The 19961-nt window shown below is 37.5% G+C and overlaps 2 protein-coding genes across 13 annotated transcripts in view; both read left to right on the top strand.

The window, feature by feature from the left end:
• Window positions 1-19961, top strand: part of ARHGEF9 (Cdc42 guanine nucleotide exchange factor 9) — a 179421-nt gene that overhangs the window by 118795 nt on the left and 40665 nt on the right. For all 11 annotated transcript variants that reach the window (XM_077989670.1, XM_015127575.3, XM_015127569.3 and 8 more), the window contains 2 exons: window positions 12928-13160; window positions 17319-17448. In XM_077989670.1, coding sequence (XP_077845796.1) covers window positions 12928-13160; window positions 17319-17448 — 363 coding nt within the window. The remainder of the gene's footprint in view (window positions 1-12927; window positions 13161-17318; window positions 17449-19961) is intronic.
• Window positions 1-19961, top strand: part of LOC144338848 (uncharacterized) — a 113241-nt gene that overhangs the window by 61684 nt on the left and 31596 nt on the right. For both annotated transcript variants that reach the window (XM_077989673.1, XM_077989672.1), the window contains 2 exons: window positions 12928-13160; window positions 17319-17448. The gene's annotated coding sequence lies outside the window, so the exon portion shown is untranslated. The remainder of the gene's footprint in view (window positions 1-12927; window positions 13161-17318; window positions 17449-19961) is intronic.

Below are 19961 nucleotides of genomic sequence, written 5' to 3'. Positions count from 1 at the left end.
TTTCAGCACTGCTTTTTAGTTTTTATTCTAGAGATCTTTCACTTCTGTGGTTAAATTTATTCCTATTTTTTGTAGCTATTTTAAATGGGATTGCTTTTTTGGTTTCTTTTTCAGATTGTTAATTATTGGCAAACAGAAATGCACCTGCTTTTTGTATGTTGATTTTGTATCCTGCAACTTTACTGAACTTGTTGATCATTTCCAGCATTTCGTGTGTGTATGTAGTCTTTAGGTTTTTCTAAATATAAGATTATATTATCTGCTAACAAGGATAATTTGATTTCTTCCTTTTCAATATGGATACCCTTTATTTCATTCTCTTGCCTGAATTGCTTTGGCTAGGACATGAAGTACTATGCTGAACATAAGTGGTAAAAGTGGGCATTCTTGTCTTGGTCTAGATCTTGGGGAAAAGGCTTTTGATTTTTTTCCTGTTCAGTGTGATGACAGCTTTAGGTTTGTGATATATGGCTTTTATTATTTTGATGCATGTTCCTTCTGTAGCCAGTTTGTTGTCTTTTTATCATGGAGGGATCTTGAATTTTATGAAATGCTTTTTCAGCATCTGTTGAAGTGATCATATGGGTTTTGTCCTTGATTCTGTTACTGTAATGTATCACATTTATTTATTTGCATATGTTGAACCAAACGTTTGTCCCTGGGATGTGACCCACTTGATCACTGTGAGTGATCTTTTTAATGTGTTGTTTAATTCAGTTTGCTAGTATTTTGTTGAGAATTTTTGCATCTGTGTTTGCCAGCACTATTGGCCTGTAGTTTTCTTTTATTGATGTGTTTTTGTCTGGTTTGGGTACCAGGGTAATGCTGGCCTCATAGAATGAGTTTGAAGTATTCCTCCTCTTCACTTTTTTGAAATAATTTGCATAGAATTGGTATCAGTTCTTTTTTAAATGTTTGGTGGAATTCAGCAGTGAAACCATAAGGTCCTTGGCTTTTCTTTGATGAGACACTTTTTATTACTGTTTTGATATTGTTACTTGTTATTGGTTTGTTCTGATTTTCTATTTATTCATGGTTCAACCTAGGTACATCATATGTATCCAGGAATTTATCCATTTCTTCTAGGTTTTCCAATTTGTTTGCCTGTAGTTGTTCATATTCTCTGTAATGATCCTTTGTATTTTTGTGGTATCAGTTATATTCTCCCTTTTCCCCTCTAATTTGATTTATTTGGGTATTCTTTTTTTCTTAGTCTAGCTAAAGGTTTGTTGATTTTGTTTATCTTTTCAAAGAAAACTTTTCATTTCATTGATCTTTTGTATTTTTCAGCCTTAGTTTCATTTATTTCTGCTCTGACCTTTTTTATTTATTTCCTTCTACTAGCTTTGGGTTTAGTTTGTTCTTGCCTTCCTAATTCTTTGAAGTGACTTGCTAGATTATTTATTTGAAGACTTTCTTTTTTTTTTGATGAAAGCTTTTATTGCCATAAATTTTCCTCTTTGTACTGCTTTTGCTGTATTTCATAGGCTTTGGTATCTTGTGTTTTCATTTTCATTTGTTTTGAGAAATTTCTATTTTTTAAAAGAATTTTGTTATTTACCCACTGGTCATTCAGGAGCAATATATTTAATTCCAGTGTATTTGTACATTTTCTTAAGTTGCTCTTGTTACTGATTTCTAGTTTTATTTCATTGTGGTGAGAAAAGACACTTGATATGAATTTGACTTTTTAAAATTTGTTGAGACTTGCTTTATGGCCTAACATATGGCCTATTTTCAAGAATGTTCTATATGCTGATGAGAAAAATGTGTAGTCTGCAGCAGTTGGATGACATGTTCAGTTATTTTCAGTTATGTACATTTGGTCTATAGTGCAACTGAAATCCAGTATTTCTTTGTTGATATCTTGTCTGGATGATCTGTTCGTTGCTAAAAGTGGGTGTTGAAGTTCCCTATTATTATGGTGTTGTAGTCTATCTCTCCCTTTAAATCTACTAGTATTTGTTGTATATATTTGGGTGCTCCAGTGCTGGGTGCATATGAATTTATAATTGTTATATCCTCTAGCTGAATTGACTCATTTATTATTATATAGTGACATTCTTTGTTTCTTCTTACGGTTTTTGACCTGAAGTCTATTTCATATGATATATGTGTAGCCACTGCTGCTCTTTTGTGGTTTCTATTTATATGCAATATCTTTTTTCATCCCTTCACTTTTAGTCTATATGTGTCTTATTCACTAGAAATTCACTTAAAGAAGTGAAATTCTTGTAGGCAGCATATAGTTGGATGCTGTTTTTTTTTTAATCCATTCAGCCACTCTCTTTTAATTGGAGAATTTAGTCCCATTTACATTCAGTGTTATTTTTGAAAGGTAAGGACTCACTACTGCCATTTTGTTATTATTTTCTGATTGTTTTATAACTCCTCTCTTCCATTATTTTACTACCGTCTTCCTTTGTTGTTCAGTGATTTTTCTCTGGTGGTATGTATTAATTCTTTGCTTTTTTAAGTGTATCTTTTACAGGTTTTTGCTTTGTAGTTACTATGGGGCTTAGAACATCTTATTATAAACTGATGACAACTTAACTTAGATCAAAAGAAAAATTAAAAACTAAAATCTCTACAATTTAAGTCCATTACTTCCACATTTTAACTTTTTGTTGTCTCCATTTACATCTTTTTATATTGCCTATCCCTTAATAAATTGCCTTTTTTTTTTCTGAGATGGAGTCTTGCTCTGTGTCCCAGGCTGGAGTGCAGTGGCACGATCTTGGCTCACTGCAACCTCTGCCTCCCGAGTTCAAGTGATTCTCCTACCTCAGCCTCCTGAGTAAGCTGAGATTATAGGCACATGCCACCACACTCAGCTAGTTTTTGTATTTTTTAGTACAGATGGAGTTTCATCATGTTGGCCGGGCTGACCTTAATAAATTGTCATTATTTTTGATAGATTTTTTTCAGTCTTCATACTAAAGCTATGAATGGTTTACACACCACAACGCAGTGTTTGTCTGCATAATTTATTCTGAATTTGTCTACATACATTTACCAGTTTATTTTATAACTTCAGATGTTTTCTTTTTACATAGTAGTGTTCTTTTAAGATTGAACAACTGGCTTTAGCAGTTCATGTAAGACAAATCTTCTGCTGATGAATTCCCTCAACTTCTGTCTGGGAAAGTCTATATCTCTCCTTCATGTTTGAAGGATGACTCTGCTGGGCACAATATTTATGGGAGGTTGTTTTGTTTCGTTTTCATTCAGTACTTTGAGTATGTTGCCCCTGTCCCTCCCGCCCTGTAGGACTTACACTGAAAAATCTGTTACCAGAGGAATTGAAACTCCTTTATATGTTATTTGCTTCTTTTCTCTTGCTGCTTTTAAGATTCCCCTCTTTGTCCGTTACCTTTGAGAGTTTGATTATTATATGCCTTAGGGTAATCTTATTTAGATTGAACGTGTTTGGTAGTCTTTAACCCTATATCTGGATATTTATATCTTTCTCTAGGTTTGGAAAAGTCTCTGTTATTATTACTTTGAATAAGCTTTCTACCTTTTGTTCTTTCTCAACATCCTCTTTAAAGCCAATGACCCTTTGGCTTGCTCTTTTGAGGCTATCCCCTAGATCTTGTTGGTGTTCTTCATTTTTCTCATTATTTTTTCTCTTCTTATTGTGAGTTTTCAAATAGTCTTAGAGCTCACCGATTCTTTCTTCTGCTTGATCAGTTCTATTGTTGAGACCATCCCATGCATTTTTCAGTTTGACTACTGTATTTCTTAGCTTTAGGATTTCTGTTTAATTTTTTAAAATTTCAATTTCATTGTTAAACTTCTGTAATACATTTCTGAATTGCTTTTCTGTGTTATACTGGCATTTTCTGAATTCCTGAAAATTGCTATTCTGCATTCTTGATCTGAGAGCTCACACAACATCATCACATTAGGGTCAGTCACTAGCTCCTTATTTTGTCTATTTGGGAATGTCATGGTTTCCTATTTGCTCTTTCTATGAATATATGTCTGTGCATTTGCATTGAAGGATTAGTTCTTTATTCCAGTCTTCACTGTCTGGCTTGGTTTGGTCTTTCAGAAGTATGTTTGTCTAGAGGTTTTGTGCAGAGTGACTGTTTAGCTCCCTTAGCCTGAGATCACTGCCTCCTTTTCAACACTAGATGGCACCCGGAACCCAGATTTGACATAGTCTTTCTCAAGTTCAAAGTGCTACCCATCCTGGATGGGAAGGAATCCCAAAGATATCCCAGCTCTGTGGGAAGCTGGATGGAGGTTTGTTCCCAGAGGACTGATGAAGTGTGCCTCCTGCAACGTGATGCTGTTGAACACCCTTTCTGATTTGGTGTCTTTTTTGAGTTCAGGTGAAGGGAAGCTGTGGAGTTTCATGCACTGGGTGTTGCTAACCCCATCCCCACCCTCTAACTCTAGCTGCCTTTGGGATTTTTTACTCTGCAGGTATTCAAGAGGCTTCTTACAGGTTGAGGCAGGAAGAATTTTTCTGAAAAGGGATCTAAGATGGTGGGGAAGCTAGCTGTCCACTTTTACTTTTTCCAGTATAGGAACCTTGATTTTGAGGGTACCTTTCTACACAGTGCCTGGCAGCTTGGAGAAGGAGCTATTTTACATTTTGCTTGCAGTTTTTCTGTTCTCTGTGGCCTCTGGGATTGTCACAGCTTCAGTCATTGAATTCTGGAATATTTCTTTTGATAATCTTGGCAGTGGCTAGTTCTTTTTGGTTTTCTGTGGAGGAGAGTAAAGCTACATAACTTATACTGTGCTATTTTGGTGACATTCTGTTATGAGAATTATATATTTTGTTAACAAGTCCTTTGTCAGATAAGTTATTTGCAGACATTATATCCCAGTCTGTGGCTTAGCCTTTCATTTCCTTAATTGTGTCTTTTTAAAATTGTCCGTATTTATAGAGTCTGTGAGAAATTTTTAACATATGTATAATGCATAGTGATCAAGTCAGGTTTTTGGGTACAATGCATTTTTTTTTAAGTATAGTCATCCTACTCTGCTATTGAACATTGAATGCATTCCTTCTATTTTATGTTTGTACCCTTTAACCCACTTATATTCATGTTCTCCCTTCTCACCCACTCACACTTCCCTGCCTTTGTTGTTTTTCCACCCTCTACTTCTATGTGTTCAAATTTTTTGGCACCCCCAAATAAATGAGAACATATGATATTTGTCTTTTTGTGCCTGGCTTATTTCACTTAAGACAATGACCTCTAGTTTCATCTATGTTGATGCAAATGACATAATTTCATTCTTTTTATGGCTGAGTACCATTCCATTGTGTAGAAGTTCTATATTTTCTTTATCCATTCATTTGTTGATGGACACTTAGATTGATTCCTTATCTTTGCTATTATGAATGGTGCTGTGGTAAACATGCAAGTGCAAGTATTCCTTCGATATAATGATTTATTTTATGTAAGTCGATACCTAGTAATGGGATGGCTGGATTGAATGGTAATTCTAATTTTAGTTTTAAGAGTATCTTTTGAAAAGCATAAACTTTTAATTTTATTGAAATTCAGTTTATCGCTTTATTTTAGTTTGTGGGTCATGCTTTTTGTTTCTTACTTTCTTTGCCTATCTCAAAAGCATAACGATTTTCTACTTTTTTAAAAATAGAAGTTATGTAGTTTTGTTTTTTACATTTAGGCCTATGATCCCTTTTGTGGTAATTTTTATATATGGCACAAAGTGCAGATCAAGGTTAATTGGTTTCTGTATGGATATTTGTTAAAAAATACTAATTCCCCTAATGAATTGCCTGGGCACCTTTGTCAAAAATCAATTAAGCATATATGTGGAGATCTATTTTTAGGTGCACTCTTCTGTTCTAGTGATCTATATGACTATTCTTGTAATAGTACCCTGCTTTCTTGATTAATATAGGTTCATAGCAAGTCTTTAAGTCAGGTAGCATAACTCCTCCAACATAGTTATTTTTCAAAACAATTTTAGCTATTTTAGGTTATTTGTATTTCTATATAAATTTATGGATAATCTTGCCAAATTTTACCAAAAACAAACAAAAACCATACCAGTGTTTTGATTGTTACTGCATTAAATCTGTGGATCAGTTTTGGGAACATTGATATGATGAGTCTTCAGATCCATGAACATTTAACTGTTTATTTCTATTTTTTTGTGATTTCGCTCAGGATTGTTTTCTAGTTTTCATTCTATGATTTTGACCTTTTAAAATTTGATTGTTTTAAAAAATATTTAAGGTATAAATTTAAGATGTACAATATGATATTTCGATATAAATGATGAAGTGATGACTACAGTCAAACAGATTAACATATCATCTCACATAGTTACTTTTCTGTGGTAATAGTATCTAAAATCTACTCTCTTAGCAAATTTCCAGTGTATAATACAATATTGTTGACTCTAGTCCCCATGCTGTGCATTAGATCTCTAGACTTTTCCTACATAACTACAACTTTGTGCCCTTTGACTTATATCTTCCCATTTTCTCCCACCCCCTCACCTCTGGTCACCACCATCCTAATCTGTTTCTGTGTATTCATTTTTTTCTTTTTGATTCCACATATAAGTGAAATCATGTAGTAGTTTTCTTTCTGTGACTGGATTATTTCATGTAGCATAATGTCTTCTAGGTTCCTCCATGTTGTGATAAATGACATGATCTCCTTCCCTCCTTCCTGTTAAAGTCTGAATAATATTCTATTCTGCGTCTCTGTATGTATATGATATATATATATATATATAAATTAAAAATAGAGGTAATTTATTAAAATAGAGGCAACATATTGCATATACATATACACCCCACAGTTTCTTTACCCATTTATCCATTAATGGACACTTTGTTTGCTTCCCCATCTTGGCTATTGTTATTAATACTGCAGTGAACAAGGGAGTGCAGATATCTTTACAAGGTGGCGAGTGCATTTCCTTTCGGCATATACTCAAAAGAGGGATTACTGGATAATATGATAATTCTATTTTTAATTTCTTTGGGAACATCTTAAAGGTATTATTTTCCACAGTGGCTGCTGTACCAATATATATTCCTACTAATAGTGTACAAGGGTCTCCTTTTCTCTAAACCCTTGTCAACACTTGTTATGTCTTATCTTTTTGATAATATCCATCCTAATAGATGCTAGGTTATTTCTCATTGTGGTTTAGATGTGCGTTTTCCTGATGATTAATGATGTTGAGCATCATCATATACCTGTTGACTATTTTTATGTCTTTTCTGGAGGAATGTCTGTTCAAATTCTTTGCTCATTTCTTAGTTTATTTGTTTATTTGTTTTTTTGCTATGAAATGATGCGAGTTCCTTATATATTTTGAATATTAACCATTTATCTGACATACAGTTTGCAAATATTTTCACTCAGTCCATAGGCTACCTTTGCATGCCGTTGATTTTTTTTTTTCTACATAGAAGCTTTTTAATTAGATGCAGTCCCACTTGTTTCTTTTTGCTTTTGTTGCCTGTGCTTTTGGTGTCATAAGAAAAAGCACAGCAGTAGTGCTTTTAGTAGTTTTATGATTTCAGCTCTTGTGTTTCAGTCTCTTATGCATTTTGAGTTAAATTTTGTGTATGGTGTAAAATATGGGCCCAATTTTATTCTTTTGCATATAGATATCCAGTTTTTCCAACCACATTTATTGAAGAGACTATACTTTCCCCATTGTGTCCTGTTGGTGCCCTTGTCAAAAATCAGTTCACTATATTTGCTTGGGTTTATTTCTGGACTCTCTATTCTGTTACATTGGTATATCTGTCTGTTTTTATGCTAGTAGCATACTGTTTTGATTTCCGTAGCTTTATAATATTGTTTGAAATCAAAGAGTGTGATGCCTCCAACTTTATTTTTATTTCTCAGAGTTGCTTTGGCTATTAAGGGTCTATTTTGGTTCCATAGACATTTTATATATGTTTTTGTCTATCTCCATGAAAAATGCCATTGGAATTTAGATAGGGATTGTGTTGATATGTTGCTTTGAGTAGTAGGGACATTTTAACAATATTGGTTCTTCCAATTCTTGTACGTGGGAAATCTTTCCATTTCTTTGTGTCTTCTTCAGTTTCTTTCATCACGGTGTTTTGGTTTTCTGTGCACAGATCTTTCACCTGCTTGAATAAATTTATTCCTTAAGTATTTCATTCTTTTTGATGGTATCATAAATATGATTTTTTAAAATTTCTTTTTTTGATACATCAGTATAGGTGTAAAGAGTGCAACTGATTTTTGTACACTGATTTTTTTGGTATCCTGTATCTTTACTGAATTCATTTATTAGTTCTAAGAGTTTTTATTTTTTTATTTTTGGGGGGAGTCTTTTGGGCTTTCTACATATGTAATCATCTTATCTCCAAATAGGGCTAATTTACTTCTGATCCAATTTGGATGCCTTTTATTTATTTTTCTTATCTGATTGCCATGGTGAGTATTTCTAGTACTGTTTTGAATAAAATTGGCAAGGGTGGGCATCCTTGCCTTATACCAGATCTTAAAGGAAAAGCTTTCCATTTTTCACTATTGATTATGATGTTACCTGTGGGCCTCTCATAAATGGCCTTTCTTATGTTGAGGAAATTTTTTATATTAATACATAATTTGTGAAGATATTTTATCCTGAAAGGATGTTGAACTTTGTGAAAGCTTTTTCCGCATCTATTGAAATAACCATGTGGTTTTTAAATTATTCCTTTTGCTGATGTGTAATGTATCACAATAATTGATTTGGATTTGTTAAGCCATACTTGCATCCCAGGGATAAATCCCACTTGGTCATGATGTATGATTTTTTTGATATGTTACTGAATTTGGCTAGCTACTATTTTATTGAGAATCTTTGTACCTATGATCATTAGTGATACTGGCTTGTAGTTTTTTTCTTTCTTTCTTTTTTTTTTTTTTTTTTTTTTTGACAGAGTTGTGCTCTGTTGCCCAGGCTGGAGTGCAGTGACGCAATCTCGGCTCACTGCAAGCTCTGCCTCCTGGGTTCACACCATTCTCCTGCCTCAGCCTCCCGAGTACCTGGGACTGCAGGCGCCCACCACCACGCCTGGCTAATTTTTTTGTATTTTTAGTAGAGACGGGGTTTCACCATGTTAGCCAGGATGGTCTTGATCTCCTGACCTCGTGATCCGCCTGCCTCAGCTTCCCAAAGTGCTGAGATTATAGGCATGAGCCACCGCACCCGGCCCTTTTTTTGTGTTTTTGTCTGACTTTAGAATCATTTGAGAACATTTAGTTCTTTTATGTATATACATATGTATGTATGTATGTATGTATGTATATATGTATGTATTTGAAGAGTTCAAGAGGGATTGCTACTATTCTTATCTGAGTATTTGGTAGAATTCAGTTGTGAAGCCATCTGGTCCTGGGATTTTTTTGTTGTTGGGAGATTTTAAATTTCTACTTCAATCTCTTTATTTGTTAATGTTCAGGCTCTCTATTTCTTCTTGATTCAATCTTAGTAGGTTTTATATTTCTAGGAATATATTCATTTCCTCTGGTGTTTCCAAGTTGTTGTCATATAATTGTTCATAATAGTCCCTTGTAATCTTTTTCATCTCTGAGACATCTTTTGTAATATCTTCATGTTCATTTCTAATTTTATTTACCTATATGCTCATTTTCTCTAAAAGCCAAGTTAGTTTTGTTGATATTTTTCCCTAAGTTCTTCTGTTCTCTGATTTATATCTGCTTTGATCTTTTATTTTTTTTCCTTCTGCTATCTTTGAGTCTACTTTGTTCTTCTTCTTGAGGTGTAATATCAGATAGTTTATATCAGATTTTTTTAATGCTATCAACGTCCCTCTTAGAACTTTTTTTGCTGCATCCCAAAGGCTTTAGTATGTTGTGCTTTCAATTTCATTTGTCTCAAGATATTTTTAAATTTCCCTTTTGATTTTTTCTTTGACCCATTTGTTATTCAGGGATATGTTGTTTATTTTCTACTGATTAAGAATGTTCTAGTTTTCTTCCTGTTACTGACTTGTAGTTTTATATCATCACGGCCAGAAAAGATACTTGATATGATGTCTATCTTCTTAAATTCGGTAAGACTTATTTTGTGGTATAACATGTGATCTATTCTGGACAGTATTCCATGTGTGCTTTAGAAGAATTTGTGTGATAGCCTATCTGTGTAGGTCAGCTTTGGTAACACGTGGTAGTAAGACTGGAACCCCTAGTTTGGGACCCTAGGACTGTTTGCAGGTACGTGCATGGTAGCTGTGCTGGGTCACTGGGCCAGAGCATCCAAGGGCTGTTTGCAGGTACATGCATGGTAGCTGTGCTGGGTCACTGGGCCAGAGCGTCCAAGGAGGCAGTACTTACTACTGTCTCCTTGGATGCTCTGGCCTAGTAATGGCTTAAGTACCTAGAGAATGCAAAGGCTCCTGTGCTGGGTCCTTTGGCCAAGGCACCTGTGGTAGGAGTAGCTCAGGCAGCTCTGGACATGGGAGAGGGAAAGCTCTGGTGGATCAGGGATCTGGAGAATGTGAAAGCTGTTGGCCTGCATCACCCCTTCCCACTGGGCTATAGTAACCACAGCAGCAGTTGGGCAGCTCTGGGTGGCTCCAGGAAGTAAGAAGAAGGGACATGGCTCAGGCAGGGGTTTTTTTTGTTGTTGTTGCTGTTTGTTTGTTTTCTCCTAAAACTGAGAAGGAAAAAAAAAACAACCCATGGACCCTTAGCAGTATAAGCTGCAGGGGGTCTGCTGTTACTATACTAGCAGTTGGTTTTCTTAGCAGTAAAAGCTGAAAAAGCCTCTGGGGTCTGTGACTGAACACTGAAGGATCTTGAGAGGTAAAATCTACAGGAGGTACACAGTGGCTATGAGGGCTGTTGAGGTCCTTGACAGAGAGGCCTACTGGGGCTCTGTGTCGAGCAGGCCACGGCAGATCACTGCGACTCCTGCTACTTTGCTGATACTGATATAACTAATCCCTATTCTTTGCTCTCTGCTGTCTCCAGATATCTAGGCTATATCTGTCTTCTCAGAGATCTGGGTGGGATGAAACTGAAGCTGTTAATTTGGGCAGTGTCCCATAAAGCTGGGGAACCTTGTTGTATACTCCTGTCTCCTTCTCCCTGTATGTAGGACGCAAGATCCAAGGAGTTTCCATTCCATAATGAGCAGTGCCAGCTATGGGGATGGGGTGATGCAGGCAAAATGAAACTATTTTTCCTACTACTTTTGTGTATTTGTTTTCTGACTTTTTCTTTCACTATATTGCTGTGGCTTCTTAAGTGGACCCCTAAGCTCTTCCAGAATTATTTTTTGTTCATGGATAGCTACCAAATTGTTGTTTGCTGAAGAAAGGAAGGCTGATATTTCCTATTCTGTCATCTTACTGACATCCTCTCCTAAAAGTTGATTTCTAAGTATTTAACATTTTTTCAGCTGCTGGTGTAAAGGTATTTTAAAACGTCAGTTTCCTATAGTCTATTGCTATTACACAGGAATACGGTTGATTCTTGTACACTGACTTTGTGTCCTAACACATTACCAAATTCACTAATTGGTTCCAGTACTTTTTTGTAGCTTTCTTAGGACTTTATGCATATACAATTATGTCATCTCTGAAAAAAAGACCATTTTATTTCTTCTTTTTTCAGTCTATATTCTATTTCCTTTTTTTATTTCTTATTTCACTGGTCAGGACATACAGTACAGTGTTAACTAGAAATGGTAAGACCAGGCATTTTTGTCTTATTCTGATCTTAGGGGCAAGCATTCAATATTTTACCAAGTAATTAGCTTAACATTTTTCATAGGTGCCCTTTATTACATTGTGGTAGTTTCTTTCTATTTCTAGTTTGCTGATGTCTTTGTCATAAATTTATTTTCTCAAATGCTTATTCTGCATTATTGAAACAATCATGTAATTTTTCTCCTTTAATCTGTTAATGTGGTGAATTGGATTGGGATAAGTCTCTCCTGATCATGGTATATTATTCTTTTTATGTGCTATTTTGCTTGTTTTTCAACCCTAATATAATAACTCCATCTTGATTTTTTTGTTGATTAGTTTCTATTGCCTGTTGTTTCTCTTGGGTTTTATAAACATTTTCTATTCTAATACATCGGGTTATCTTTTATTAAGTACTTGTCAATGTATAATAAAAATTATAGAGTTTTTTTAAAACTTTACTTGGAATTAATTTCAAACTTATGGAAAGGTTGAAAAATAATAACCATACAAAACATCCTCAGATTCCCCTGTTGTTAACATTTCACCATTTTGTCTTACTATTTGAGTGTGTTTTCCCTCTCTCTCCTGACTCTCTCCTCTTCCCCTTTCTTTATATACATATTTATATGTCCATATATACATATACACACACTCATACATTTTTTTCTCAGCCATTAGTGTTTAACTTGCATACATCTTAGATTCCTTACCTCTAAACACTTCATCACATTGTGTTTCTTTAGGGACATTTTATGGAGATAATATCAGGGTCTGGATTATGTGATTCCTTCATACAGATATTTATTTATTTTTAGCTTTTCCAGCTATTCTCAGTGGCAGGGTTTGTCTGCAACAACTTAGTCTGTCATTGCCAGAAGTAGAGTCACTGATCTCTTACTTTTTGTGATCCAGTCCCAGAGTTTTATTGCCATGCTGTGTTTTACTCTTGTTAGGACCGGTGTTCCCTCGTTACCCTTCTTTTACAGAATGTCCCTACTGTTGCTATTTACTCATTTTTTTAATAAGAATTTTACAGTCAGTTTGTCTTGTTACTAAATAATTTGTTTTGCTATTGTATTATTAAATTATGAATCAATTTAAGAATAATTGACTTCATTATCATTTTAATATTTCTGCCTAAGAATATGATCTCTCTTTCCATTACTTTAAGACTTCTTTTGGGGTCCTCTGTAGCCTTTTCTTTTCTGTTTTTTCTTTTCCCACAGCAAGATGGATTCTGGATATACTCTGAGTATTGTAACAACCACCTGGATGCTTGCATGGAGCTCTCCAAACTGATGAAAGACAGCCGCTACCAGCACTTCTTTGAGGCCTGTCGCCTCTTGCAGCAGATGATTGACATTGCTATCGATGGTTTCCTTTTGACTCCAGTGCAGAAGATCTGCAAGTATCCCTTACAGTTGGCTGAGCTCCTAAAGTATACTGCCCAAGACCACAGGTAAGGGATTGAGGGAGTCAGGAGTGAATGAGGGAACTTCCTCTATCTGTTGGTTCTCATCGAGAATACATATCCTTTTGCCCTTTCTGAGTTTCTATTAACTTATCTACAAAATAGGATGATACATTCTTGATTGCCTCATAGCCAACAGGGTACAGAAGGCAGAGCTATCACTGGCTTTGTTACTCACACAAAAGGAGGGTCCAGGGCCACTATATTTGGGTTAAAATCTGAAATCTGCCTAGGGCTCCAGCACCACTAAAGCATATAAGATATGATTTGTTAGAGAAGCAACATCAACTCAAAAATGAACCCAAATATGTAAACCAAACCAACTGGCCCACACCCAAGGCCTAATGAATCTGGGTCTGAAAGTTAGCCCCAAAGAGACCAAGCAATGGAGCTAAATCATACTTGTGGACTGATAATATTCACTGGGTAAATTATATATGGCATAATTCATCTTAAAAGTTCCAGAAAAAAGTTTTTAAGCATAACTCAAAGCTATGTTAGTTTCTTAGGTCAAAACAACATCAGAGCTTTTGGGGGATTTGGTGTGCACCAAAAAGATAGGACATTCAATTTGGATTTGCCATTTCTGTACACTTTCACCTTGTGACTGGAACTCCTGCTTCAAAGTCCTCTTGACATCTAGGTTCCTGATTCCCTCTCCTCCCCCGTCTTGCGCTCCAGAGTGACAGTAGAGTCGCTCAGGCAGTGTCAGGCTACATCAATTCCTGCCCTTTCTCAGAGTGACCTGTTCGGCCCAGCACAACTCCCACGACATGGACAACCCCTTTTGGCAGGTCTCAGGAATCTATATTAAGATGATGGCTCCTGCCATGCATGTCAAGAGTAGCTTGGATTTGAAGGCAATTAAAGGCTGATGCCAACTTGGAAGCTTAGTAAGATAGGTGTTCAGATAGGTTGGACTGAAGGCCTCTGAGGGAGAAGATTAGATGACAAATGATAAATAGAGAAGAATACTGACTTTGCTTACAGATGATTGACATATATTCCCTACCCTACCTTCCTTAAGTTGATGAGAATGAAGACTGCATGTAAGAGGGAGGCTAGCTGACATGTCTGGAAGTAGAAAATCTTTGTTCTGTTACTCTCCCCAGTAAGAGGCTGGGCCCAGACCTCATCTGAGGGCTTTGACCAGGGTTTGGCTGAACCACAGCCATTCCTTTCTTCTCCCGCCGACTGCTAAAACTAGTAGGACAGGTTAGAGATGGGCACATTCCCCCTCTAGCCATTTTGAGAAAGGCAGCCAGCTAAAAATGGCAAAAATAGGCAGTATGGGACACTGACAGTGAGGAATCCCTGGCCGGGTAGTCTTGGCGTAGAGGAAATGAACGTTCTCATGCCAGGACTGCCCAGTAGAACTTTCTGCAACAATGCAAATAGTCTATATTTGTGTTATTCAGTATAGTAGTTACCGATCACATGTGACTATTGAGTACTAAGAAACATAGCTACTGCAACTGAGAACTAAATTTTAAATTTTACTTAATTTTAATTAAATATGGCTAGTAGCTACCATATTGGACAGTACAGCTCTGTGCTTTACTTCCCAGAAAGTGGCTTAGAGCACTGATCTCCTCAAATCAGAGAAAGGAAAGGTACAGGGGCAGAAAATGGGTCCAAAGAATAGGAGCACTTAATTATGTTAGCAGCTTCTGTGCTGCAGTCTTCCCTTCTGTCACCACTCTACCTCCTTCTAAGTGTCAGGCTCAGACATCTTGCCAAGGAGAAACTTTGGTAATGTCACATAGCCCAAAAGATCCTCATATGTTGGAGCAACTAACTGTAAAAGAATGAAATGTAACAGAAAAAAATGTGGAGTGTTACCATTGTGTCTAAGATAAGAAATAAATAGCTCAAGGACAGGCTGAGAGAGTTTGTTTTGAAGAGACTTAGGAAGTATTAGTTGGCCATAAGCTCAATATGGGTCAGCAGTGGGATCCAGAAGAAAAACTGATAATAGCTAACATTCATTGAGGCTCAGAATAAAGACTTCTCTAACATATTTGTCTTGAGACAGAATAGACTGGTTAGGAAGTATAGTGAAAAGCCTTTCACTGGAGGTGATACTGTAACATTGTTTGAGAGCTATGGCTCTGACAGGTGTGCAGAGCACAGATTGGAGTGAAGGATGCAAGTTAAGAGGAGGTACCACATAGGATCTTCCTGGCAATTAGAAGTCCTTTTCCTCTGCCTTTCTTTGGTCCATCAACCCACTATTCAATGTTGTGGGTGTGCAGTTGTGCAGTTGTGCAAAGATGTGCAGTTGTTGCACATCTTTTTTTTTCTATTTCCTTTTAAAAAAAAAATGGTACTGAGAGATTGAGCAGACTAGTGACCACAAGGCATTTTCAGTTTCTCTAAGGAAAGGTGTTAACACTGAACTGTAATGCATCCTCTTGTCTTCTCAGTTTATTTTAGCCCCCACTGAATGGCTGAGATCTCCCTATCAACCTGCCTTTCTCAAGAGCCATTCAGTTGGAAATCAGAAAAGAACAGCAGAAAAAAACCTGGACAGGATATGTAACTCTCAACATGTCTGCTATCCAGGGTCCCAGGATGTGAGGCCAAGGATTATACTTCTGAGACTGGGGGTTTTAAGAGGCATCCCATGTGATGTCTCTACTACAGAAATGTTTGATTTGTAATAGTAATACTATTAACATTTGTTATATGCCAAGAGTAAAATAGTTTACATGGATGATTGTATTTAATTTATGAAACCTTCAGTAAACTATACTTTTCCCCATTTTACAGATGAGGAAATTGAGTCAATGAGAGAGGGAGTGAGACTTGCCAAAGGCCACACTGCTAGTCAGTGAGAAAAACTGACATTTGATCCCACAAAGTCTGGCTTCAGACTTTGTGTTCTTACCCACTGTACTACATTCTGTTTCTATATTGTGCAAAAGCAAACGTGAGGATGATATTTCACAGTGATTTTGGGCAGAAGCTCCATAGAAATAGATGATGGAAGAGATGGTAAGGTGGTCTATACTGCGTCATGTGTGAGGCTCCCTTTTTGGTCCTTGGCTGGCTGTATCAGATAGGACACAAAAAAAGTGATGCAAAAAAATAGCGGCCCATTTGTCTCTCATGTAAAAGAAGTATGTATTCTGAAGTTTATGACTGGTATGGCGGCCCCATGGTCATGAGCACCCAACAGCTATCAGAAACATGAGCACCCTACAGCTGTCTGCTATCCTATGCCTAGGGTATTGACCTTGTCCTTATGGTCCAAGATGGCTACCGGAGGTTCGGCCATCACATAAACATTCCAAGCATCAGGATTGAGTAAAGGCTGAAGAAGGGTTTGCTCACTTCCTTAAAGGTGATTTCTCAGAAGGCCTACCTGGTAGAGCAGGAGCACCATCATCTTGGACAAGCACCACCACTTTAAGTTCCAGCTCCCTTTCTAGGCTCATGCATTTCAAGAAATCACTTCTTTTCTAACTACAAGCAGCCAGAAATAGCAGACAGTAAGAGAGCTCAGGCACAGAAGGAGGTCAGGGGAAAGTCTCTTGGGTAACTGCCAAACTTCACCCTCATACAATGGGCCCCAGTAAAACAGTGGCCATTAATAAGCACATTCTTTTTCCTTCAGGTGCACTAAGATAGAGAAGATAAAAGCAGACTCAGGGGATATGCCTGCAGCTGCAAAAAGATGTATGGGAACAGACACACAACTCTCTCTCCCAGATAAGCGCAACAAAGAGGCACAGAAACAGTCTATGCCTCTGATAAATTCTCCCACCCTGAATCCTTAAAAACTCTTAGTCTGTAAGAAAGTGTGGCTCTGACCTAACTCGGCCAGCCGCTCCTCTCAGGTTTATTTAAATTAACCTCTCCCTGTTGACTGAAAAGCCATCCTTCATGTTTCTCTCCTCTTTCTTTAATTCTTATACTACCCAACACTTCTATTTACATATCAGTGTACAAAACTTAGATGCATAGTCATTTTTGCTGAAGCAAAAGATAGGAAATGTAGTCTTTAGGTGGTGTGGGTTCCCATTTGAAAATCAGGACTCTGTTACTAAGGAGGTAGAGGAGAGTGGATGTTAAGATTGGCACCTAGCACATTGGTTCTCTGGCACATTGGTTCGTTCAACTTGCACTCTTTTGTTTTCACAGTGACTACAGGTATGTGGCAGCTGCTTTGGCTGTCATGAGAAATGTGACTCAGCAGATCAACGAACGCAAGCGACGTTTAGAGAATATTGACAAGATTGCTCAGTGGCAGGCTTCTGTCCTAGACTGGGAGGTAGGAAACTTACCAACCAGGGTATTGGGGAATCTGAATAGCTTGGCAAAAGCTTCCCATCTTACCTAAGGATAGGTGAAGAGAAATTAGATTTGAAGAGCACCAGGAAGGATTTAGATTAGACTCAAGGTAAAATTTCCTGCTAGCGAGAAGTGTTGGATACTTGAATAACTTTCTAAGAAGATTGGAGAATTTTTGTGATGATACCTCATTGAGAAATGAAAGGTTCATTTCTTTAGGTATTGCCAGGGAACAATTGGGTTGACTCAGTAGCCTTTCAAAGCTCTTTCTGGATTTATGACCAACAGATTCACACTTAGATAAGAAGTAGTATATACTAATTTACTTTCAGACATGGAATACAAGGTTGGTTCTCCTGTTCCCAACCATGCAGGATAGCCAACATACTTTTTTTTTTTTTTTTTTTAATCAGTTATATCACTCACCCTGACACATCTATTAGGTCTCTCTATTAGGCCTGTACACTCTAGGCCACAACCATCATCCCTGCCAAATCCACAGTTTTATCATCTGTTTTTAAAATAATACCTGAGAGCCTTCCAGTTCATTGCAGACAGCCATGACTTCTCTGAATTCTGAAAGACCTTTCCTTCCTAGATGCCCACCAAAAGAACCAGGAGTAATGACATTTCGCATATGTCTTGCAGACCCAGGTTGTGCAATCTGATAGTCTGCTGGCTAAAATAACCAAGATGGGAGAGGCTGGACGTGCTACTAGGGAGGGATTAGCAATCTTAAGCCTTGTGGTCACAATATAGAGGTAGGGTCTGCTCCCAATTCCCCTGACCTCAACTCAAGTGTCATTTTCAGTGATTAAGAGGTAGTATCTCTCTTAATACTTAAAGTATTTTAGCCCATTCCAAGGGAACCAAGCATCATCCTCACAAACAGCTACTTAACCAAGGCCCAGAAAAAAGTCATCTTCCTTTTATTCTGCTACCTCTGTCCTACCTTAATGTAGACTGCTGAAAAAGACCACAGTTCTGATCAGTTGACATCCTTTAGGGTTATATTTGAAGGATAATGTTCCCATATAAGTAGAACAGCACTTTGATTTTCAGAGAAAGGAATTTGTCTAGATGAAGAGATCCTCGTTCTCTTAAGCAGAAGCCAGCACTGGGCCAGACTTACTAGAAAATTGTGGGTCCTTTTTTCCTTGTGTTGGCCTTGCTTTGGCCATTTGCCTGATTAGAGGCAGAGAGCTGGACCAAATGACTTCTAGCAAGCCCATCAACTTTTCTAAAACACTAAAATTAAGGTGGATTAGCTGGCCTTATTCTCTCTCGTTGGCAGGGTTTTTTATAAGAGAAGGTGCCCAGCAGTGGTTGTCTTCCTATTCCCTGGAGCATCTCCCCAACTTCCCAATGCCTAGAAGACCTTCTAATTCCCCTGTATGCTCTGGGGCATCAGTCCTTGGAGCAGGAGCCATGGGGAACCAAAAATAGCATGAAATTCCCTGGCCTACCCAGGGAGCTTCAGTAGCACCAAGCTCAATAACACTGGGGTATGATTTAAAGACTCAGCACCTCCGAAGGAATTTCCTGCATGTTTGTCTGGATGGGGCTACAAAAACACGGTTCTAACAGTTTCTGCCTCCTTTGTTAGCCTGATTGATTGGTACTCTAATCTCATGTAAGCCCACACATCCCTTGTACGCTCCTGCTTGGTGAAGCCTTTCTTTATCTAAATTGACATCTTACTTCATTCAGGCTGCTATAACAAAATACCATAGACTGGGTGGCTTATGAACAACAGACATTTATTTCTCATAGTTGTGGAAGCTGGGAAGTCTAAGATCAAGAAACCAGTAGATTCAGTGCCTGGTGAGAGCCCTCTTCATAGACTGTTGTCTTCTCATTGTAACCTCACATGGCAGAAGGGATGAGAGAACTCTTTGGGGTCTCTTTTATGAATGCTGTTCCCATTTAATTCATGACAGCCTCATTCTCATGAGCATCATCCCCCAAGGCCTCACTTCCAAATGCCATCACAGTAGAGATTATGTTTCAACATGTGAATTTTATGGGGATACAAACATTCAGCCTATAGCAATTTGTAGGAAGAAAAATTCTTCATGGTCTTCTTGTCAGACTGAGGCCACTGTGGAACATTTCAGAGGCCAAGCCTAAAGTTTCTGTCATATTCACCATACCTGTGTTAAAGACGTCTAGAATGTCAGAATCACAAAGGCTCTTGAGGACTCCCCCTACAACCCTGATGATTCTTGTGTGTATACACACGCACATATGCACATACACACATACTCTCACACACTTACTCTCAAACACCTTGCAGTGATGGTGGAAGACAGACAGGCAGAGAGAGGCTTATTTCCTACCAAGGCCACACAGCAAGTCAGTGACAAAGCTGGAACTTGAATCTAGTCTCCTGATTCCTTGTGCGTTGTTTTCAGTAATGTACCACTTATTCCTTCAACCTTCTGCCTCTCACAGCCCAATTGCTGTTCTTTGTGATACTGCAATGACTTGCTT

This window comes from Macaca mulatta, chromosome X (genome assembly GCF_049350105.2).
Source record: "Macaca mulatta isolate MMU2019108-1 chromosome X, T2T-MMU8v2.0, whole genome shotgun sequence".
Classification (NCBI taxonomy): Eukaryota; Metazoa; Chordata; class Mammalia; order Primates; family Cercopithecidae; genus Macaca; species Macaca mulatta.
The sequence above is the reverse complement of the archived record's forward strand: the minus strand, read 5'-3'. Positions and strand labels throughout refer to the sequence as shown.